Consider the following 23,524-nt stretch of genomic DNA (forward strand, 5'->3'; position numbering starts at 1 on the left):
GACATGCATGTCACTTCGAACCCGCTTTCACAAAGTCCGTTTTTAATTCTGCTGTCATTTTCTGGAAGGGAATGTGGTTCTGTGACTGCAAAAGATAACCTCTAGCAGGAAGTTCTGGCTTTGATCCACTCGGACACCAACCCCTTTCATACCGAAGCATTACCATTTCCTTCCTTCCCACATGGAAACAAACCATTTGTTTTTGCTTTATTTAAGAATAATGGCAAAACATAATCAAACCACACAAATAATTATACTGTTTTGGTCAGAACTACTTGTATTATTCTGTATTTCCAGAAATGTTGGTTCTGATCAACGTTTGGTCCAGTCGATACTGCGTAAATCTGATTGAAATATATGATTCATGTAGCGGTTTAAATACACGACATGGAAGTAGGAAGTACGGTGGCCGGGGGGTGCAAAACACTTTTACAGGTACCGAAACACTTTTACATTTCAGAAAATCAACCGGAAAGGGAATGTACCAACGCCGAGGCTGACCCGGAAGTCAGCCTCAGGGCTGCATCCTTCAAAGGCCGTATTTGTAGGCCGATTACGTCACAGCGCGGCGACGAATCATTCCGAGCAAATGCTGCCGACAAATGTGTCCTTATTTTGCCCGATTTGAAGGATGCGTTGTGAGTATCCTTCGCGGCCCATCATTTCCCATCATTCATTGCGGGTCGAAGCGGATTGGTCAAGCAGGGGAAGCCATGGCGGACCATAGCAACAAAAGCTGTGAGTAAATTGTGAAAAATTACACTTTCTGTGACACAAATTAACTTCTACAATGTTTTTAGTGCGGGAATATAACTATGTAGACGTGAAATATCTGCTTTATTTATCTAGACATCACTTAATTTCAAATGTGCTCCGACGTGTTCGGAGTTTTCCGTTCCCGGCGTAGTAACCGGCTCGCCTCGCCAGTCCTACCGGCGGTGAGGTGAGCTAGACCCGGTAAAGATCTGACCGGACTATCGGCACTAAGCTCCCGCTGGCAGTCATCACAGTGAACGTTTAACACAAGTGATTTCTAACAGTTTATGTTATTATTTTAATTGTTACTGAAAATCAATTTAATATTTCAAGTGATATTAAGGTTAACCTGAATAAATGGACAGTTTTATGTAATCCAACTGTATCGCTGGAGAGTGTGATTGAGAATAAATAAGCTTTACAATATGAATTTTTAATGAAGAAATGTGCTATATGTTTTAAAAGTTTATTTATAATTCAGTTAGCATTATAATTTCTGATTCCAGATAAACCCGACAAGGAATAAACCTCCAAATGTAAATGAATCTCAGTAAAGAAGTTAAACGTTTGAAAGAGCTTGTTTTAGACATTTGCATAGAAATATTTAAATATTTTCTTCATATTAAGACAAATGTCAAATTAAAAAAGACTTTATTTTTGCTCTGATATTAAGCAAGATGGGTTTTTTTGTTTTGTTGGTATTTTCATATTTTTTTTAGGTACAAAGGAGCAGACGGGCCAGTTTATGAAGCTCAGGGCTGAGAACCACCACCTTTTTACTGGAGCTAAAAACTCAGCCACCGTGGCTTGGAGGTACAATAACTACATTCTTTACAGTCAGTTTCTGTCCAGTTTCAATAACTCCTATCTTTCTAACTTACATAAATATCCATCCAGTGATTAACATACTTCTTTCAGTTTAGGACAATTCTGGAGAAGATGGTCCAACAGGGGAAGGTCACCACCTTGCAGGACAACACAATGTGGGACAATATGAAAAAGAAATATAAAGTTTGTTCAGAAGTTCTCATGTCACACACAAATAAAAAATATTTCTAAAAGTCTTGTTGGTTTCTCTGTTTAGTCAACTCTTCTTTTATTCCATCTAACTTTAGGATTGTAAGTATCCAGGGTCAGGAGAGGGAGTCAGTGAAAAGCCCACTGCTGCTACTTGGCCCTGGTTTGTCTTTATGGATGAGATGTTGGGACAGAGGTCTTCCACAACACCTCCTGTCCTGATTACCTCCATCCCTGAGGACACTCCAGGGCCAAGCGGAGCGGTGGACAACCAGATGGAGAAGGAAGACAGTGAGCCATCAGGAAGGGGTCAGAAAAGAAAGAGGGACAGAGATGATGGAGTTGATCAGGGAGGACATGAGGCTACAGAGAATAGACAGACTGTTTTCCATCTTAGAAAGAATGGTACTGAAATAAGATGCTATATAAGAAATAATATTTAGTTTTGTTCAGATTGTTTCTTAAAATTTTAAGATGTTCTAATAAATATCAAAATTGTTTTTGTCACTAGTTATTTCCATTTGATCCAACAATACATCAACTTCATTTAAAGTTATAAACAGAATTTATTATGAAAAATACAAACAGCATTTTAAACAGAATGAGGGAAGAAAACATTCCAACAGATCAAGATTATAAGTCAAAATGCATAAAATAAAACTATGTACAAGTATTTATAATGGAGACAGCAGGATCAACCTGAGTGACCGGTTCCTGAAAAAACCTCTTCAACAGAACAAAGAGGCAGATGTCTTTCTGAACAGAAAGTCTCTGGAGATGTGGCTAAATCTCTCACAAGGTCAGAGACATGGATGGATGCTGCAACTGAGACCTTTGGTTTGTCTTTCTGGATGGTGAGCGAAGCATCACACAGGTGGTCTGTAGATGTTTGTGATGTCTCTCTCCACTGTCATCGTCATCGTCCATCAAGTGGGTTTAAAGGGCTGGCTGAATTAACGGCTGCCGCATCACTAAGAGGTAATCAGAAATATACAGAATTAGAAGATGGTGCTCACAAAATATTACAATTAGTTATACCCCTCAAACATTAATCACATCTATAATATTATACTTGGCTGACACAGTAGTCATGTTCTGGTGGTACCTCCTCCAGGGCAGACACCTCAGCTGAAAGCTGGTCCTGCCAGAGAACAACGCTGACTGTCTCAGTCCCGACCTCACCCTCATCCTCTTCTACAGCCTCCTCTGGGTCATCCTCTGGGGCCATGACATCCCCAGCACCAAGGCAGATGTTGTGGAGGATGGCTCATGCTGTTATGACCTGAAAACTATTTAAAAGAGGGTGCATATATGTGTATATATTATGTATAATGTATATATAAAATGGATCTAGGTCAAAACTTACGTGAGGTACAAAGGTGTTATGCACCTCCAGCGCTTGCAGGAAGATGGCCCTGAATCTGGTTTTCATCATTCCAAAAACACGCTCTATTATAGAGCTGTTAAAGCGCTGGGCTCCCACACCTTGTCTTGTCCTCTTCTAGGGAGTGATGAGGGGGAGAGGATATTGGAGGCATGAGTATCCTCCATCAGCAAGGATAAAATACCCTGGAGGAGGATAAACTGTACAGTGGGCTGTGGTGGAGCACCCTAGAGTCATGCACTGATCCAGGCCAGCCCACATACGTGTCAATAAAATGGCTCCGATGGTCAGAAACTGCTTGCAGGATTATGGAAGGGAAGAGTTTCTTGTTCCTGTAGCACTGACCATCAAGGCTGCTTGGACACCTGAAGTGGATATGGCAGCCGTCAATTGGACCCACAGCTTTAAGAAAAACTCTGTGGCGTCCAGCCCTGCAAACTCACGGGACACTGCCTTAAGTCCTCAGGGGTCTTTAGAAGGTAGATGACCTGGTGACAAATAGCCACGATCTCCTCTGTAACTCTGTGGACGATGCGATGGACAGTAGAGCGAGGCATCCCAAACACTCTGCAGACCACTCTGTAGGATGTGCCACTTGCCACCAAGAAAAGAAAAACCAAGGTCTCAATAGTAGCACCCAAACATGTTGCCTATCCTGGTGCAAAAGATTAAGCCAGAGACTCCCTGCTCAGCTGAAAATCAGGCCTGGTGTCCTCCTGGTTGAAGAAGCGTTTCAGGACTGGGACACTCAGGTTGATCCTGCAGTAAAGAGGTCTGATCTAGAAAAGGGAAAAATGGAGATGGAAAAACACATTATTTTTAAGGCATGCTTCTGGATATTTTAAGTGATCAAAGCAAGAAGATACTAATACACCAAAAACACTGCATTATTATATAATTATCTAAGAACAGCCAGAGGGGATTAAATACTTTATAATTCCCATCTATCTTAAAATTGAAAGTTGTTTATATATATATATATATATATATATATATATATATTGTATATATATATATATATATATATAATATATATATATTATATATATATATATATATGTCGACATACATTAGCCATAAAGTTGCTATCTCTTTGTTTATTGGCTAGTTAAATCAAACATCTTTTTTACCTGAACATGATTGTCTCTGGATTGTACCTGGAATCAGAAATTATAATGCTAACTGAATTATAAATAAACTTTTAAAACATATAGCACATTTCTTCATTAAAAATTCATATTGTAAAGCTTATTTATTCTCAATCACACTCTCCAGTGATACAGTTGGATTACATAAAACTGTCCATTTATTCAGGTTAACCTTAATATCACCTGAAATATTAAATTGATTTTCAGTAACAATTAAAATAATAACATAAACTGTTAGAAATCACTTGTGTTAAACGTTCACTGTGATGACTGCCAGCGGGAGCTTAGTGCCGATAGTCCGGTCAGATCTCTACCGGGGCTAGCTCACCTCACCGCCGGTAGGGCTGGCGAGGCGAGCCGGTTACTACGCCGGGAACGGAAAACTCCGAACACGTCGGAGCATATTTGAAATTAAGCGATGTCTAGATAAATCAAGCAGATATTTCACGTCTACATAGTTATATTCCCGCACTAAAAACATTGTAGAACTTAATTTGTGTCACAGAAAGTGTAATTTTCCACAATTTACTCACAGCTTTTGTTGCTATGGTCCGCCATGGCTTCCCCTGCTTGACCAATCCGCTTCGACCCGCAATGAATGATGGGAAATGATGGGCCGCGAAGGATACTCACGACCCATCCTTCAAATCAGGCAAAATAAGGACACATTTGTCGGCAGCATTTGCTCGGAATGATTCATGAATTGGGACAGCCTTCTTCGCCGCGCTGTGACGTAATCGGTTTACAAATGAGGCTGACTTCCGGGTCAGCCTCAGCGTTGGTACATTCCCTTTCCGGTTGATTTTCTGAAATGTAAATTTGTTTCGGTACTTGTAAAAATGTTTTGCACCCCCCGGCCACCGTAAGGAAGGGATGAAATGGTCAGAACCAAATGGGTTGATGAATTGGCAAAGGAGCAAACTGACCCCGATAAGACTGAGATGGTTCTGATCGGGACTGGAGCGGAGAGGGAGACTACACTGGCTGGGCTGAAAATCAGAGGCCATCCGGGCCGACAGAAAAGGGTCCGACATCCCGGTCCAATCCAGGTTTCAACATAAAGACAATGTGAGAAATGAACTACATTCAAAGAAACACAGAACACAGAAAAGACGGTTCTGAACAAGTCCAAACAGACCAAAACTAATCTGAAGATGATCACCTTAATGAGCATGAAGTGAAGCAAAAAGGTGAAAGGTCAACAACACTAAAGAAAGGAAAGCAATCCTAAAAGGAGACACATTTGATCCAGACAAGAGGAAGAAAAACACTAAGTAGAACCTTAGAACTTATCTCTGGATCCAAACAAAGAGATGAAAACATCTCTGGAAACCTACTCCGATTTCAGGAATGTTCTTAGCAAAGGTGGCAGATCTGGAAGGAAGCATCACCTGAGGGTCAACACTTGGTTTCAGGAGGAGCCATGGGGTCTTTTCTCCAGGTCCTGCAGAGTCAGGGAGGGTGGTGGATTCTCTGGATCTGAGACCTTCTGGGCTGGGATTGCTTTAACAGGCCTACAGGTGACTCCAAAGCCACAACTGTCATTCCTGGTTCAGACTGGACTGCAGAAGAGCTGCCTCTTCTTTCTGATCCAGCTTGTTATCAGATATCAGAGCTTTGCTTAGGTCTGTTGAGATGAAGAAAGAACTAAGCTCCATCTAAGTCTGAGGCATGGATCATGGCTAAATGAATCAGATTCTGGATCCACAGCGCTGAACTTAACTTCTTCTGTAGGGTATCTGGGCTCTGCCTTAGAAAAAAGGAGAGGAGCTTCATTATCTGGAAGACCTCAGAATAGAGCTGACCTCATCTCTGTAAGGACTCAGCTGAAGTGGTTCATCTAATCAGGATCCCTTCTGGGGCCTACCTTTGGAGGTTTTCAAGGCACATCCCACTGGGAGTAGACCCCAGAACTCTCTGGAGGGACTATATGTCCTTTCTGGGATCTTCAAGGGGAAGACTGAAAGAGAAGATCTGGGTTTCCTTCCTTGAACCTGTTACCTTTGTGATATCAGATAAGATAACAATTATTGATGGATGGATGGATGGAAACGTAAAGACGAATAGAGGAGAATGTCATGAGTAACAGGAGACAGAAGATGATGACTTGTCTCTGCTACCAGGTTGTGGTTGTTCTGTGTCTCCTTCAGCCTGAATGTGTCTCAGTCCAATAAGACGAAACCGTCCCTGCAGCTGATCTCAAGTCAAAGCCACAGTTTTTGCTTTTGACTTCAGTTTAATCCAGTGATAACAATCAGTTACAATCAATATGAACGGCCATAGAAGATGAGTCACCAAAGGAGCAATGAAACAGTTAATCACTCAAGGAGATAACATCTGATGGAACAGAGAACTACCAAACATTCAGTCTTCAGGAGAATTTACAGCACACCAGAGGTCTGCCTTCGTTAGCTGTACAAAACAAGTTCTGCACACGGAGGCCCGGCCTGTCAGAAACCTGCTCCTGTCAGCGCCGCCTGCTCCGATGAAGGCAAAATGGAAATTCTGAGTATAAATCCGATCAGTTTCATCAGAAACAAACACTGATATCATGGAGTATAAATGGGATAAAAACAGCAACGGGATTACAAAACCATGAGAGGCCGTGCAGCTCACATTAAAGTTAAACTGGTGACATGATGACAGCTAACTGGGAAACCATGGAGATAAGAAAATACACGTCCATCATGAACAAACAGGTTTTCTTCGATGTCCGTTAGGTTCCAATCCGTGTGCAGTCTGTGAGAGTCTCAGAGGCGGATCAGCTGCATCACGAGAAAATAACAGAAAGGTTCTTCCGATCCAAGTCCATGTTTGGCAAAAATCTGGAAAGAAAAGCAAGAACCCATCAATCACACAGACTGATGTTTAATCCTCATTATGCTTCTGCTGGAACAGCTCTCAGTGCAAACAGACATTCCTTCTGCAGCTACCTGCTGGCACCTGACCTCAGCAGGTTCCTTGACCTCTGCAGGTTTCATGACCTCTGGAGGTTCCCTGACCTCTTCATGTTTCATGACCTCTGGAGGTTCCCTGACCTCTTCATGTTTCATGACCTCTGGAGGTTCCCTGACCTCTCAAGGTTCCCTGACCTCTTCATGTTTCATGACCTCTGGAGGTTCCCTGACCTCTCAAGGTTCCCTGACCTCTTCATGTTTCATGACCTCTGGAGGTTCCCTGACCTCTTCATGTTTCATGACCTCTGGAGGTTCCCTGACTTCTTCATGTTTCATGACCTCTGGATGTACCCTGACCTCTCAAGGTTCCCTGACCTCTTCATGTTTCATGACCTCTGGAGGTTCCCTGACCTCATGTTTCATGACCTCTGGATGTACCCTGACTTCTGCAGGTTTCATGACCTCAGCAGGTTCCCTGACCTCTGGAGGTTCCCTGACCTCTTCATGTTTCATGACCTCTGGAGGTTCCCTGACCTCATGTTTCATGACCTCTGGATGTACCCTGACCTCTCAAGGTTCCCTGACCTCTTCATGTTTCATGACCTCTGGATGTACCCTGACTTCTGCAGGTTTCATGACCTCAGCAGGTTCCCTGACCTCTGGAGGTTCCCTGACCTCTTCATGTTTCATGACCTCTGGAGGTTCCCTGACCTCATGTTTCATGACCTCTGGATGTACCCTGACCTCTCAAGGTTCCCTGACCTCTTCATGTTTCATGACCTCTGGATGTACCCTGACCTCTCGAGGTTCCTTGACCTCTGGAGGTGCACTGACCTCATGTTTCATGACCTCTCGAGGTTCCCTGACCTCTGCAGGTTCCTTGACCTCTGGAGGTGCACTGACCTCTGCATGTTTCATGACCTCTGGATGTACCCTGACCTCTCGAGGTTCCCTGACCTCTGCAGGTCTCATGACCTCTGGAGGTGCACTGACCTCTGCATGTTTCATGACCTCTGGATGTACCCTGACCTCTCAAGGTTCCCTGACCTCTGCAGGTCTCATGACCTCTGGATGTACCCCGACCTCCGCAGGTTTCAGACAGTTGGCTGCACTAGTTTTTACTTGAGGTGTCAGAGTCAAGGAGGCTGCACAGAAGAGCACACCGCACTTTTCAGATTTGTTTTTGTAAAAAATGTTAACCTGTGAATCATTTCCTTCCACCTCACAGTTCTGCTCTCCTTTGTGTTGATTTGTCACATAAAATCCCAGTAAAACACACCGAGGTTCGTTAGTTTTGTCAGGTTCTGTAGTTCACTGGTAAATAAATGGTGCAGTTTTCCTCTAATCAATTAAAGCAGAAAATGACTGAATCAACTTTTAATTTAAATACCTGAACAAGTCCAACTGTGCTGATGAGTTTGCAGTTAACAGAGTACCTCAATGAGATGTTGGACCCAACCACAGAACCGTCAGCTGATACTGGAAAACGTTCTGAGGAAATTCCTCCCAGCATCTTTTCAAGACTCTACAGAGCTGTGGTGGAGATGGTGGCTGCATCTCTGAGTGGTACTCCAGCTGCATTAAAGTGGACGAGATGGCCCTGAAGTGGACAGTGAGGGGAGCTGACTCCATTCCACCATGAACTGCTGCCATCTGACAAACATTACTGCATCATCAAACCAGAACCAGCAGCAGAACCAGCAGCAGAGCAGCACAGATTCTGCTGTTCAGATTACAGCCTACACAGTGGACCAAGTGGGTAGTAGTGTGTAGGACCCTGGGTTTGAATCCCAGCCTGCCTGCAGTCCTTCTCCCAACAGTCCAGAAACATGTCTCTCCAGAGTGTCCTTAGACCTGAGTGTGTCCATGTTTCTGGACTGTGGGTCTCTGTGTGATGGACTGGCGTCCTGTCCAGGGCAAACCCGCCTCTTGCCCAGTGACTGCTGAAGATAAGAACCCGGCCCCCCATCGATCGGTGGTACAGGTGGATGGAAGGTCAGATGATTATTGCAGTTTTTTCACGTTTTTATCAGTTTTCTGTTTAATCCTCCTTGACCCTGATCTGTTCCAGATCGCTGAGAAACTGAGAGATTTTGTTGGATGATTTTATTACATCATGACATCACAATACATTGATTTCATTCATGTGTGTGTGTGTGTGTGTGTGTGTGTGTGTGTGTGTGTGTGTGTAGAGTTAGAATAGACTGAAATTCCCTTTCTCACACCTGGAAACGCTCTATTTAAAGTTTGAAAAAAGAGAAAGGAAAGGATGATTTACCCACCTGATCCGGCTGCTGCTGGCTCCTCCTCCTACTCGCCAAGCCCTGCCCCCCTCCCTGTGAGCGTGCTAACTGTGGGGCTGGGCGGCAATACTGGAGCAGTCAGTCACCAGCAGCCCCACCGTGTTCGGACGGGTCACGGTACCCGCCACACTGGTGGTGTCAACGGGCTTCTCGCTTGTCTGATTGGGGGTGGGGTCGCCCTGCTGGGCGTGGGTGCCCATGTGACCCTGGAGCTGCGTTGCTGTCTTACACTGGACCCCGCAGAGCTGACAGAGCAGCATGCCACCGGCCCCACCGAAGGCCCCCCGGACCCCGCCGCTCTCCTTCCACTCCTGACCATGGTGCTTCTGAGCGTGGACGCGCAGGTAGGTGAGGGTGGTGAAACCTGCATCACAGACAGTGAAAAGAACTGAGACCTTGAGAAACCTGGAAGGAAACACGAAGGATTTTTATTGAGGATGAAATCCTTCCAGGATGGTGGAGGCTTCTCATGAAAGAGGAAAAAAAGTTCATGCACAGCGGGTCTATTTTCAGCAGCGGACCAACCTACATTTGATGGGTCAGGGATGATTCTGGCAGCGAATATAAACCAGTTTCTGATAAAAGCATGTGATCGAATGCAGCAGTGATCAGTCTGAGCGTCTTACTGCGGTTGCAGAGGTGGCAGGAGTGATGCTGCGACTGGTTGTGGACTCTCATGTGGTCGGTGATGTACGCAGCAGACAGCAGCTTCCCGCAGATGTGGCACGGCACCTTCTCCTCGTGTCGGATCAGGTGAGCACGGAGGCGGTCCCGTGTGGCAAACGCTGACGTGCAGGTCTGCAAAAATCAGTTAAAGTGAAGAAAATTACAGAAGATACATATTTTACATGTTTTGAATAATTAGAGAACAAAGTGTAGATTTTATTGGGTTAATCCTGGAAACGTTTAGTGAAACAAACTGAAAGAATATTTAGTCCGTTAACAATATGGCTGCTGAAATATTGTGACATATTTTCCACACACTTCATGTTTTTAATCATCCAGATGCTTCCACCATTTTACCAGAACATCTCAGAAGTTTAAATCTGTTTCAGTTCTGGACATGAAGCGCAGGGAGGGTCCATCCTCCGGTTCAGATAGTCCAGAGCAGGAACTTGTCACACATGAACTGTAAGAACACACCAGATAAATGGCTTATAATTCTCCACTGTGTTTTACTGCAACCCAGGTTCTAACCCATCTGACAGAACCAGAGCCACCAGGAATCACTTGTATTTCAGTAAAACATCACAGAATAAAAAGAAATTGTTTTAGTTTAGTAAATTCAGAATGTGGTAGAAAAATGATGACCTTATTGGTTCTGGTTTCAAGCTTTGGGCCTAAAGGTTTCTGGCCTGCTGCTAGTTTTCAAAGCAAGAATGAGAAGATGTTATCAGAAGAAACAGTAACATGGTCCAGTCCTCGTGGCTCGGCAATGATGACATAAATCTGTCCATCACTCTGTGACCTGGAAGAAAACTAACTGTAGGGTTAGTGGGCGGTACCGTTCATCACGACTCCTGTTAGGAGGCTTTTAGACTAAAACAGGGGAACTGATCCGGAGCTTACCGTGCACTTGAAGGGCCTCTCTGTGGAGTGGACCTGTCGGACATGACTGTTAAGGTGATCCGGCCTGAGACACACATGCAGACAGGAAAGTGACTTGGGGTTTGGCTCTGCTGGGGAGAAGTCATCGGATATCTCAGGTCCTACCTGGAGAAGGCCTTGGAGCAGTGAGGACAGATGTAGGGTTTCTCCACGCCGCCCTGGTGAGAGCGGACGTGGTAGCTCATCCGGTCTTTCCTCTTGAAGCGCTGCTGGCAGATGGGACAGGAGTACGGCTTCTCGTCAGAGTGAGACAGCCGGTGCCGGTTCAGGTGGTAGACGTCTCGGAAGGCCTTGCCGCAGGCCTCGCAGGCGTGGTTCTTCCTCACCTGGTTGGTGTTGGGAGCTGGGTTGGGATTCTGTGCAGCCAAACAAGGGAAGTGTATTTCATCATAAGTAATGTTTTCCATCTGGAGGCCAAATGTTTTGGTAGAACAAGTAAAATCTGCATGAACAACATGTAAACAAGTTCTGGATTCAGAATCAGGCTCCATACCTCCAGAACCAGCAAACCCACCTGGTCCATGGAGCCCACGACAACGATCGCAGCCTGGATCGGCTGAGGCGGAGCAGCCATGGTGACAGTTGCCGGAGCGATGGACACGGAGACCGGCTGGGCGTCCTGGTTGGCAAGTGGACCGGACTGGGAGAGGGTGTCTGGACCGGTGAAGGCAGGAGGTGGAGGCTGAGGGGGCAGTGTGAGCTGAAGCAGAGACAGGGGGATGGTCTGCTTCTCCAACCGTCCCGCCTTCGCTCCGTCCTCCTTCTCCCGCGCCGCTCGGTCCTTCATCTTGATGCCAGTGTGGACGGACTGGTGCCGCCGCAGGTTGTAGCTGTTCTTGAACTCCTTGTTGCAGGTGGCGCAAATGTGGGCCGGACGGCCCGGTTTGGAAAGAGGCTTGACTGAGAGGCAAAGACATTAACAGACACTGATCAGATTCTGTTGACAGATTATTCCAGTGTATGGAAATCAGTTTGGATTTTATTGGAGCAGACAAAGTGCACCAGAACAACTTTAAAATCAGGAAACCAAACGGACATATTGGAGAAAGGTCCGGTACAGATTTTTGGCTCCGTGCCGGATCAGGAAGGGGAAATATCATCAAATTAAAACAAAAAAAATGAGAAGTAGATGCTAGCAGAAAACATCTACTCCATCCAGCATCTCGTTTTCCAGGAGCAGAAGCCACCAGACTCCATGGTCTGATCTCAGGATCTCTGCTGTTCATCTGAACGGGACAACCTCACCTGGCAGCGGCTCCTCGCTCAGAGCGGCCGTGTCAACAGTGGACGGGGGCGTCACAACGTGCTCCGCCGGAGGACTCTGAGCCGAGCCGGTCAGGTCCGGCATCAGCTCGGACTGAAGCGGAGTCTCAGGTTGGCTCTGAGTCGGTGTCGTCTGTAAAAACATCTGGGTTAATGCGCAGCTTTTTATTTTTCTATAAAGTTCTGCGTCATGGTCACTTTCAGAAGAAAAACATATCCGCTTCCCTCAGTTAAACCCATCAGGAACCAGTTAAACCCATCAGGAACCAGTTAAACCCATCAGGAACCAGTTAAACCCATCAGGAACCAGTTAAACCCATCAGGAACCAGTTAAACCCATCAGGAACCAGTTAAACCCACCAGGAACCAGTTAAACCCATCAGGAACCAGTTAAACCCATCAGGAACCAGTTAAACCCATCAGGAACCAGTTAAACCCATCAGGAACCAGTTAAACCCATCAGGAACCAGTTAAACCCATCAGGAACCAGTTAAACCCATCAGGAACCAGTTAAACCCACCAGGAACCAGTTAAACCCACCAGGAACCAGTTAAACCCATCAGGAACCAGTTAAACCCATCAGGAACCAGTTAAACCCATCAGGAACCAGTTAAACCCATCAGGAACCAGTTAAACCCATCAGGAACCAGTTAAACCCATCAGGAACCAGTTAAACCCATCAGGAACCAGTTAAACCCATCAGGAACCAGTTAAACCCATCAGGAACCAGTTAAACCCATCAGGAACCAGTTAAACCCATCAGGAACCAGTTAAACCCATCAGGAACCAGTTAAACCCATCAGGAACCAGTTAAACCCACCAGGAACCAGTTAAACCCACCAGGAACCAGTTAAACCCATCAGGAACCAGTTAAACCCATCAGGAACCAGTTAAACCCATCAGGAACCAGTTAAACCCATCAGGAACCAGTTAAACCCATCAGGAACCAGTTAAACCCATCAGGAACCAGTTAAACCCATCAGGAACCAGTTAAACCCATCAGGAACCAGTTAAACCCATCAGGAACCAGTTAAACCCACCAGGAACCAGTTAAACCCATCAGGAACCAGTTAAACCCATCAGGAACCAGTTAAACCCACCAGGAACCAGTTAAACCCACCAGGAACCAGTTAAACCCACCAGGAACCAGTTAAACCCATCAGGAACCAGTTAAACCCACCAGGAACCAGTTAAACCCATCAGGAACCAGTTAAACCCATCAGGAACCAGTTAAACCCATCAGGAACCAGTTAAACCCATCAGGAACCCAGCAACATGACCACCTCATACCTCACTGAGGCAGATCTGTGAGCTTTAGTTTTAGGCAGCCATATTGAATCAATGTGAGCTGAAACAAGCTGCTGCAGAAGGAAAGAACCAGTCACTGGTTGCTATGGTGATTCCCTTCTGTTCTGGTGGAGCCCACAGTAGATACACAGCTACCGACAGGTTAAACAGAACCGTCAGGTCCAGTTTCTACAGAGCTAATATCTACTGGAAGTGAATGAGGGTGTGAGCGTGTCTCTCTGCACTCTGATTGGTCAGAAAAATGATGGTGATGACGGAACACAAAGTTCTGCATCAGGACCGTTCAGCGGTTCTGTTTCCAGTAATGATTTCTATGTAACGGGTTATATTTAACTTTGGCAGTAAAGTCACTATTTAAAAGGTGATACAAGCAGAGACCAGCAAGTATTCATTCTATGAACAAATCAGCACCAACCAGTTAGAACCAGTTAGAACCTCCTCCAGCAGCAGCAACTATCTTGGCTTGGAGGTTCATCAGAGTCAACCTCAAACCCATTAAGTTTGCAACACAAATCCTTCAGCATCAGCACAGAACCCAACCCAAAGTTGCTCAGAAGCTGTTCAGTGTTCACTAACTCCATCCTGGTACCTGCTGTGATGTCATGAACCCAAACTAACAGGACTTCTTCTCCACTTCTGCAGAAATGAGATTCTTTCCAAGCTGGGTTTTTATTGTTAATGCTGAATAAATTCACCACTGGGTTGCATCTTTAACATCATCGCTGGTCGTCACAGACACTCTCAGAACAGGTGGATCTCTGAAGCACACCTGCAGCTTCACCCTGACCCCTCTGTGACCTCCACCACCACCCTCCATGTTCTCCTCCAGCCTGAATAAACACCTACCTGGAAGAGGAAATTGCTCCAGGAGGTGTCCATGCTGAGGGGCCGCAGAGAGGGGAGGGAGGAGAAAGAGGAGGGCCCGGGAGCCCAGGGAGAAATGCTTTGATAATGGATCTGGGGCCCGGTGGCTCCTGTCTGCCTGTCAGGATGTTAACTGACGACGTTCAGCTCAACTAACCCTGCACGGCTCGGTTCTGCTTCCGTTATGGCCCAGTAATGATAATGGCTTGTAAATGCGGCGGAATGGTTGGTGTCATGGTGCATTTTAATACAAACATCTTCAGTCTGCTGGAATAAAACCAGTTAAGTGCATGCAGGCTGGAGGTAATATTGATTCGGACGAGCAGCTGGACCGTGTCGGTTCTGATCTGCAGATCTTTTCGGGTCAGTTTTATTCGGATCTCCAGGAAGGCCTTGGCTGCAGGATCCAAGCCTCGGTGTTGCCTGCAGCTCCTCCCCTGTTCAGCAGGCCCTCGGCCGGCCTTGGTGCGTGGCTCCGCCTCGGTGCTTGGAGGACATCTTTCTGTTTTTTTCCTCGCTCCCTCCTCCCTCTCCTCTTTGATCTCTTCTTCTCCCCCCTCTGTCGGCGCTTTAAAGGGAAAGGGTTGGGCTCGTGCTCCCTCCGCGCGGACCCCGTCTCGTGCCGTGGGTTTCCTCCGACATTTAAAGCCTCCGCTCGGCCGTTAATCCGTCCACAGTGCCGAACAGAACCTCCCCGCGGCTGTCGGTCAGGAACAAAGGTCGACCAAATGGACCGGACCGGGCTGGCCGAACTCCTAGTTGAATGGTGTCCGGTTCGAGGCTTTATCCCTCGAGCATCTTAAAGGTAACGATTCGCGCAGGTGCAACAGCTGGATGAAGCGTGACGTGTGCGCATGACCGCGTGGCTCGCCGAACTTCATTCAGAAGAAACAGAATTTAAGGTTCCGATCTGTCTGGGTCACAACATTCAGCAATATTACAGGTTCGTGCATCCATTGAGAACAAGCAACTTCTTCTTCTATTATTGTTTCATTTTAGGCTTTCAAGAAAACTACAAACATGCGAAGAAGAAAAAATGTCAAGCGCGAAGCAGCAGAGTCCGACAGGTCATATTATCGAGAAGTCACGTACACCTGCTTAATCACTGGTTGCCATGGTGAGACTCTGGGAGGAGGGGCCCACAGTACTACTTTTTTAACTTTAGAAACAGTTTTACTTACAAATACATAAATACATGTCTACTGCAAAATTTAAAAATATATTACAACCTCCTGGTTACCTGGTGGAGGGTGGGCGGAGATGATGAGGACAATAATGTCAGCAATGAGGACAAAGACCCGAGTTCTGGGATTTCTTGAAACACTACACTGGATTCTGAAGCCTCTTTCTCCAGTTGGATGTTCTAGTCCAGGGGTGTTTTAGATGTTCTCCTGCTTCAGCTCACCTGGTTCCCATTTATGAGGTTAAAGCAGGGAAACATCTAAAACATGCAGAACACCGGCCCTCCAGGACCGACTTTGGACACCCCTGTTCTAGTCTGACAGATCCTGATCCGTGAGTTCAGAGGCTGAAACCAGCGGGGAGGACCACGATCGTCTTCAACCGTAATGAATATATTAATATTTGTTTGATTTCATGTTCTGGCTGACCCATTTCCAGTGTCACATGGAGGACCGGGACATTGGACAAGGGGGTGGTGGTCCCACTTTTTAGAAGATTGGGAGCAGAGCGTGAGCTCCAACTATGGAGGAATAACACTCGCAGCCTCCCGGGGAATGGCAGCTGCAGCAAGTTGGAGAAAAGGTTCTGACCCGACTGTCAAAGCGCTGGTCCAACAGCAGCATGTTGGAGGGAAGGTTCTAACCCAAGTCGAAACTCTGACCCAGGTGGTGCAGATCCTTCTCCTTGTGGAGAACCATCTAATGTTTCACTGCCTGGAGTCATCTGAACCATCATGTCCCGGGCCAATGACCTGCTGGTTCTGGTTCTTTAAGTAAAAGAACTTATTATTGTTACCGTGTAGATCTCTGGGGTCAATTAATTTACTCTGGAAACTTCATGTTGGGAGGAACAAAAAGAGGAAAAACTGAATTATTGATCTTCGTTTGGTTGATAAATAATTTTCCCAGCAGCCACTCTGTTCGCAGCAGGAGAACCTGAACTAATAATGTTCCTCAGTGGTTCCACAGTTGGAGCGTCCATCTCTGCACCAACATCTGAAACATCCTGATAGAAAACACCATCCGTAATGAGCTGAAGCAACAACTTTATTTCTGCCAAACATTATTTTTTACATCAAATTAAAAAACAAATAAAGACACTAAAGAACAGATGAAAAAACCCAAAGATTCCCAGTTTTTTCACCTCATTCCCACATTTTCAATCAAACTGTTGCAGAACCTTAAACCATAACGACATTTTAATGTTAAATGCATTCATTGGTTCTGCAGCAACTCAACACACCAATCTTGTTTGATGGTTTACACCTGAAGACCGACCCAAAAAGCCCAAATCAATCTAGAAAACATTCCAGAATAATTTTTCCCCCAAGTTGCTGCAACTCAAATTCAAACTGTCCACGTTTAAAATGTCCTCTGCTTCCTTTTTTTGCTTCACTTTATTTGATGGATCTTTGCAGTTTCTTTGTTTTTACACTTCCAGGCCACCGTACCCTGAACATACCGAACCCCACACCGGATCACGGTCCGGACCGGCTTCCTGGAAAAACAACAAGCTTTAGGCCCGACAACCGAAGCATTTTTTTTGGGAAGTTCTCTTGGAATTTTACAGTAAATTTAAAAAACAATCATGATGAAAATAAATAAATTACATTTTTGTAAAACACTCCTTTGATAAAATACTAACAGTTCAGCTGAATACATTGGAGCAGCAAACGGACCGTTTTTACCCGTCAGCCCGGCTCCGTCAGAACCAGGAACCTCTAACCTCCTGGACACCAAATACCGAACATTTCGAAACAAGTTCACAGGAATCAGAGAAGATAAAACGAACCAGTCAGGACTCAGATGGACCGAGACAGACCAAAGCTTTCAGAGACCCAGTTTGACCCGGATGAATTCATGAGGAATGACGTTTTATGTGCCGGGTTCCCTCCGTCAGCGTGTGGAGATGGGAACAGCACTAGACAGAAACTGAGAAGATTCTGCTCCTCTAATGTTCTGTTTCTTGTTTCTGTGGAGCACGACTGAAGCAAAGAATCAACATGTGACTGAATCCAACAACATGGAGGTTCTGGACTCTGAAAGACTCTCAGAACATGGAGAACTGTAGATCCAGAGAACCTTGACAGATAACAGGAAGGTCATGGTCCTGGATCAGTCACTCTGCATGTGTGTGTTGTGTGTGAGGTGGACACCAACAACATCTTCCAGACATGGAACTGGTTCTGGTAAATAGACTGATCCTCTTTACATCCTGGACCCAGCATCCATCTCCAGTCATGTGATCCAGTCTGGACAGATTGAGGACAAACGTATCTGAGATGTAGGTAGTGATGGGCAGGTGAAACCTTCTGAAGGTTCCTCACCTCAAGGCTTCAGTCTCACTCAGGACAGTGACACCTGGTGGCCACCTAAAGCCACAGCAACCAATCAGGAACATGACTGACCTGGATCTGTTTCAATCCCAGGACAACAATGAAAGTTCTGGGTGGTCTCGGTCATCTGTTGAGGACTAATTAATGGTTCAATCATTGCAGTTCATTCTAAGCTGGTTGTTAGAAGACACCAGAACCTGGTTAACACATCATCCACCCCACCGACCCACTCTGGAAACATTCCACATGAAACCAATTCAAACCTTCTGAACCAATGAGACGCATGTCCTGGTGCTGCCCAGCCGACTACCTGATCTCATCGCTCAGGAGGGATTTTAGCACGTGTCTAAAGTCACAAATCCCAAAGATGACATCATGAACCTGATGGAGATGTGTGGTGGATCCCTCTGGAGACAGTGGGACTCAGGTGATCATCAGAACTACTCACGGTGTTCCTGGAGGCCAACATCACTGCATGCTTATCTCCATGATGCAACTCCAAACTGATGGATTTTGTTGTTTTCATAATTCATAATATCTGAGTCTGAACGCTGATTGCGCCCCCTGGTGGCTAGAAACAGCATTGCTGCCATCTTGTTCTTTCATCTGAGCAGAGAAGGTTAGGGCTCTGGACCCCACTGTGATCTCTGGAAGGAAATAATCTTCAGAAATTACTAAATCTGCCAACTTATTGATCTCAGAACATTTGAATCCAGTGTTTGGGATGTTTCGGTTCTAATCCTGAGTCCCGATATTTAATTCCTAAATGTACAGACAGAAAATGACAGACGTATCTGCAGCAAACAAAAGCAAACTCAGAAAGTTCTCGCAGGTGCCTGCATGTGGAATATTATTGTGTCAAATTTGGTCATAAATAATTTTTTTAATACATGCTGCCACGAGAACACGAGTAAACCCGACCATTGCGGCTCCGCCTCTTCCCGACCTCTCAGTACTTCTTGGACAGCATCCTCCGTTCGGACGCGTCCAGGGCGGCCATGTTCTGCGAGGCAGTGATGAGGTGCAGGACGCTGATGCTGGACTTCAGCAGACAGATGATCCCACAGACTCCCAGCAGCTGGAAGAGCCAGGCTGCCACACAGAGACACACATGGGAACATTTTACCTTCAAAGGAACCGTTCTATGTTGAAGCCAAGCTGAAGCAACTGGAACAGCGCCAATCCTGGTTCTGAATGCGCACCATACAAGGAATCTGACCCAGAGCACATTCCATGTATGGAAAAAGAAAGAAGCTTTAGTCTACTTGGATTCTGAGTATTTAGGTCAAAGCTCAGGGTTTAATTTTAGCTCCAGACGGAGAAAAACCACAGAGGAAGAAATATTGGTTCTGAAGCCGGTCGTTGATCCGAGGACACGGCTGAACCCACACGATGGGAATTACAGGTCTGCTGCTGAAGAACAGAAACTCATCCGATGAGGTTGAACCTTTCATCTAAACCTCATTGGATGAGTTTCCTTCACCTGGAACTGAGCCAATGGTTCAGCAGGAAGACCAACGTGGTTTTACAGCGGAGTCAACGGAGGAAGCTGCGTTGAAAGCTAGAAAATAATGGTCTAAACAAGAAAGCTGACAACATTTTCTGTTTCGGGTGCAATATGTTTGAGAAGAGAAGACAAGAAACCTTTACAGGATTTCACTAAATGTTCAGCACGGTGGCAGATGGATCATGCTCTGGGTTCTGTCACAGAATCAGTGTCATAGCAGAAGTGAAGACCAGGAGAAGCTCTTACCTGCAGGATCTTCTATGTGATGCAGGATGTAGAGCAGGCAGAAGAAGAGTTCGTTCCCAGCACACATCACAAACAGCACCGGCTGAAACCCACAGACACGTTTATTAAACAATTTTCATTAAAAACGGACGTGCGGGTTCGGTTCTGACCTTTGAGGTGTAGTAGAGTCGGAGGACTGGGTTCCCAGACAAGTCGATGGTTTTGTGACTTCCGGATCCCTTTAATGTGGAGCTGAGGAAGACCAACATGATCACCATCAGGACACTCAGTCACAGACAGAACCCAAACCAGGACTATGTTGCGGCCCAGACAGAATTAATGTTCATTAAAAGTAAAAGAACTTCTGACCACTTCCTGTTCATTAATGTCTGGTGTTCGGTTCTGAGCTGTGGAAACCGGGAACGCTTTGGAGCTTCTGAACCCGTCTTCTTCATCTTCAGGCGTGCGTCACCAAACAAGTCCAGCAGCTTGGAGGCGGAGCTCTGGGAGGAAGAGGAAAGCTGTGCAGGAACCACAGAGTGATTTTTGCCTCCAGTGGTTCTGTGAGACCCCCTTGGGGGTGGGTGCTCTTCACGTCAGACGTTCATGGATCCCACAGCAGCTGCATGTTGGTTTTTCTGCAGCCTATGAACTCATCGCAGAGCGTGCTCCATTCTGCATTTTGTTCCAGTTCTGTGAACTGAATGAGGTGGAATATGTCTGTTGTTCTTCATCTGAGGTTGGTTACCTTAACCTGCTAAACGCTGCAGATGATCCAATGTTCTTCCACCAGGAAGAGCAGAAAAATCAGGTCATGCTCCTCCAATAGACCTGCAGCTTCAGACCTGCTCCAGTGGTTCTTTTTTGACTAACAGAACAGATGAAGCAGCTAACTCACCTGTGCAGGTGTAGCCAATGGCTGGCGATGTCCAGACACATGCTGAGCTGGAACAGGAAGGTGTAGGAGGGGTAGAGCAGCGACAGGTTGACCAGGAGACACATGGTGGCGCAGCGGTCCGTCAGCATGTCCATCATGGCTCCAAACTTGGTGGCTGAAAGGAAAGAACCCAGAGCCGAAGCTTGTCAGGTCCCACTGAGGGAATAGAAAGCATGTTTTCTTTTTAAAGCAAAGAAATCCAACTTTCCTACGATTTACGGACAAATCCTGAGATGTTTGACGAATGATTCCTGAAGGAGTGCAGATACGTACACTGGTTGAGCGCTCGTGCAGCGTGACCGTCGAAGGCGTCGAGCAGAGCGCTGAGCAGGTAGCAGAAGACAGCTGGCCACGGGCAGCAGGGCATCAGGAAGAAGGCGAGCAGAGCCAACACCACCCGGGCGTACCCTGCACCGACACACACACACACACACACACAGCAGAGATCAGTGACCAGCTGGAAGAAAAATCCACTGATTTAAAGCAGTTTCCTGTGGGAGGAGCCAACCAGAAACCAGTTAATCATCTCAACAGATTCAAGTTGTATGAACTGAGGACACAGATGAAGGTCACAATCATCCTGATTATTGGTCCCAGATCATCCTCAGGAGTCAGGCAGGCAAACGATAAGACAAATACGAGGAACTTAAGAGGAACCGTGTATTTATCTCTTGACCTCTGACCTTTGGCATGCTCTGGTTTTTACATTCCCAGTCGCCTGGTGCTGGTGTTCTGCAGATCCAAAGCATCTGGTTCAACAGGCTAAAATAGCTCAGCCCGTTACCAGGTTCTGCAGGACCCTCAGTCATCTAATACTTTTACATCGCTATCAACGAATGACACATGGTGAACATCACCTTTCACAAAGAAAAATCTGATATATTTATATTCCTCCCTCCAGAACACATGCATGTATAGAGAAAGCATGAGAAGAAGGCTGGACCTTGCTAGGATTCGAACCCAGGACCACTGCAGCATGGAATGGATCTCTTCAACATCAGAGCCTGCTATCAAGTACCTGAAGCCTGGCATACAGAAGAGGTGTAAGCAAAGAAGGAGATCTGCTCCAACTCCATCTTCACTGGGTGGTGTTGTTTCCTCCCTCCACGTGTGCAGCTATTGTTTCATTGAACATCTACAGACTCAGTTCTTCTTTGTAGAACATCTCAAGCTCTGTCAGGTTGGATGGAGAACATCAGTTTTCAAGTCTTCCCACAGATTCTCAGTTAGATTTAGGTCTGGACTTTGACTAGGTCTTTCTAACACATTAATGTGCTTTTATCTAAACCATCCATTGTGTCTCTGGCTGGATCTTCAGGGTGGTCGTCCTGCTGGAAGGTGAACCTCCACCCTAGTCTCTGACAGGTTTCCTTACAGGATGGTCCTGGATTTTGCTCCATCCATCTTCCTATCACCTCTGACCAGCTTCCCACAGCATGATGCTGCCACCACCATGTTTCACAAGGGGGGACAGTGGTTCCTGGGTCAGGGTTTATGACAAAATGCAAACAGGATTCCTTCTGTCTTCTATAAAGGGTAATATTTGTGGAGAGCACGACTAAGAGTTGTCATCAGGAAAGATCCTTCCACCCGAGTTGTGGACCTCCAGAGTTACCATGGGTCAGTTTAGGTGGATGTCCACGTCTTGGTAGGTCTGCAGGTGGTCCATCCTCTCTCCATGTTCAGAGCTCTGTGAGACGTTCAAAGCTTAAAATATTGTTGTAGAACCTAAACCTGCTCCAGAACGTTCTCCCTGACCTGTGTGTTAGGTTTCTTTGTCTTCATGATGCTCGTTGTTCTCTAATGTTCTCTTTGGGGCAAAAAAAACAGAACATCTGCAGTCAGACTCCGAGTAAACTGGACTCAAACTTTGGTTTTGGATTATATGTTTGACCGTGGGTCTTTTCCAACCAGTTAAATCTCAACCATTAGATGAACTAGGTTAGTTCTTACAATAATCATGCCCCCCATCGGAACTGGACACAACGTTTACTCAAAATTAGGTTTTTCTGTATTTTATAAAAATCTTTAAAGCCACTTCCGGGACTCTTGATTTGGATTTACAAAAATAAGAAGTCCAAATCTCTTATCTACGAATTTAAAACACAAGAAAAAAAAAAAAAAAGAGAATCTACTAATTTAATCATGCTTTGAATTCTTGTAGTTTTGACTCCGGGCGTCATTGGGTCAGCAGAACCAGGTTAGAGCCACAGATTCTCTAAATGTGTCCTTTTTTTCAACCGTCTGCTCAACGCGGCGCCGCCATGATGGCTAACGCTAAGCTAACATGATGGAGGGAAAAAACTCACCGATTAAATTCGGAACAAAGAGGAAAATGTTTTCCTGAGTCATCGCAGAGTTCTGCGCTGGATCCTGATCCGAACCTGGCATCTTTCTAGGGATTTCCCTCGGTTTGACAGCACTCGAACCTCTATCGCTGACTGTTCGCGTTCGGCTGGAAGGACGGAAGCTAGTATGTCCTTCAGAATAAAAGCATGGGTCGCTCAGTAGACTGTTGGATCTGATCCACCTGAGGCTGCAGCTGGGTCAGTCAGAACAAAGGTGCCAGTTCTGCCCCTGGAATAAGGACTGCAAGACAAAAGCTGTGTGCTGCACATGAGAGAAATAGTATAGAAGTATTTTTATAGTTCACTTGCTAAAAATAGTAAAGAATAAACGGTTGACAAAAAACTGACTGTTTTTTTCCCCTTTCAATATAATTAATTCAGAAGTAATTACTTCACATTTATATAGTAGCAATAATAAACCTTTACTGTGTAAAAGAAAACT

General features: G+C 45.7%; 2 protein-coding genes and 1 long non-coding RNA gene across 6 annotated transcripts; 1 reads left to right on the forward strand and 2 right to left on the reverse strand.

Annotated features, from left to right (window-relative positions):
• Positions 1 to 6,521: 6,521 nt before the first annotated feature.
• LOC124862628 (myc-associated zinc finger protein-like) lies at positions 6,522 to 15,248 on the reverse strand. Of its 2 annotated transcripts, none has more exons than XM_047356666.1 (8): positions 14,531 to 15,248; positions 12,359 to 12,509; positions 11,628 to 12,013; positions 11,219 to 11,469; positions 11,075 to 11,138; positions 10,132 to 10,303; positions 9,485 to 9,869; positions 6,522 to 7,130 (listed from the first exon to the last, which is right to left on the reverse strand). In XM_047356666.1, exons 1-7 carry the CDS (start codon positions 14,561 to 14,563, stop codon positions 9,550 to 9,552), a joined length of 1,377 nt encoding a protein of 458 aa, XP_047212622.1. In that variant the 5' UTR covers positions 14,564 to 15,248; the 3' UTR covers positions 6,522 to 7,130; positions 9,485 to 9,549. The 2 variants fall into 2 exon arrangements, with proteins under 2 accessions (XP_047212622.1, XP_047212623.1); XM_047356667.1 differs by lacking the exon at positions 14,531 to 15,248 and adding an exon at positions 14,274 to 14,515.
• Positions 15,249 to 15,559: 311 nt separating this feature from the next.
• Positions 15,560 to 17,395, forward strand: LOC124862630. The gene is made up of 2 exons (XR_007036964.1): positions 15,560 to 15,665; positions 16,699 to 17,395. It is a non-coding gene; the product is annotated as an uncharacterized LOC124862630 (long non-coding RNA).
• On the reverse strand, positions 16,759 to 23,442 carry LOC124862629 (CDP-diacylglycerol--inositol 3-phosphatidyltransferase-like). 3 transcript variants are annotated; one of them, XM_047356670.1, is made up of 7 exons: positions 23,044 to 23,438; positions 21,008 to 21,142; positions 20,696 to 20,849; positions 19,968 to 20,049; positions 19,819 to 19,900; positions 18,987 to 19,157; positions 16,759 to 17,227 (listed from the first exon to the last, which is right to left on the reverse strand). In XM_047356670.1, exons 1-6 carry the CDS (start codon positions 23,123 to 23,125, stop codon positions 19,015 to 19,017), a joined length of 678 nt encoding a protein of 225 aa, XP_047212626.1. In that variant the 5' UTR covers positions 23,126 to 23,438; the 3' UTR covers positions 16,759 to 17,227; positions 18,987 to 19,014. The 3 variants fall into 3 exon arrangements, with proteins under 3 accessions (XP_047212626.1, XP_047212627.1, XP_047212624.1); XM_047356671.1 differs by lacking the exon at positions 18,987 to 19,157 and having other exon boundaries at positions 23,044 to 23,442; XM_047356668.1 differs by having other exon boundaries at positions 16,759 to 19,157; positions 23,044 to 23,427.
• Positions 23,443 to 23,524: the final 82 nt, after the last annotated feature.

Source organism: Girardinichthys multiradiatus, chromosome X (genome assembly GCF_021462225.1).
Source record: "Girardinichthys multiradiatus isolate DD_20200921_A chromosome X, DD_fGirMul_XY1, whole genome shotgun sequence".
Taxonomy (NCBI): Eukaryota; Metazoa; Chordata; class Actinopteri; order Cyprinodontiformes; family Goodeidae; genus Girardinichthys; species Girardinichthys multiradiatus.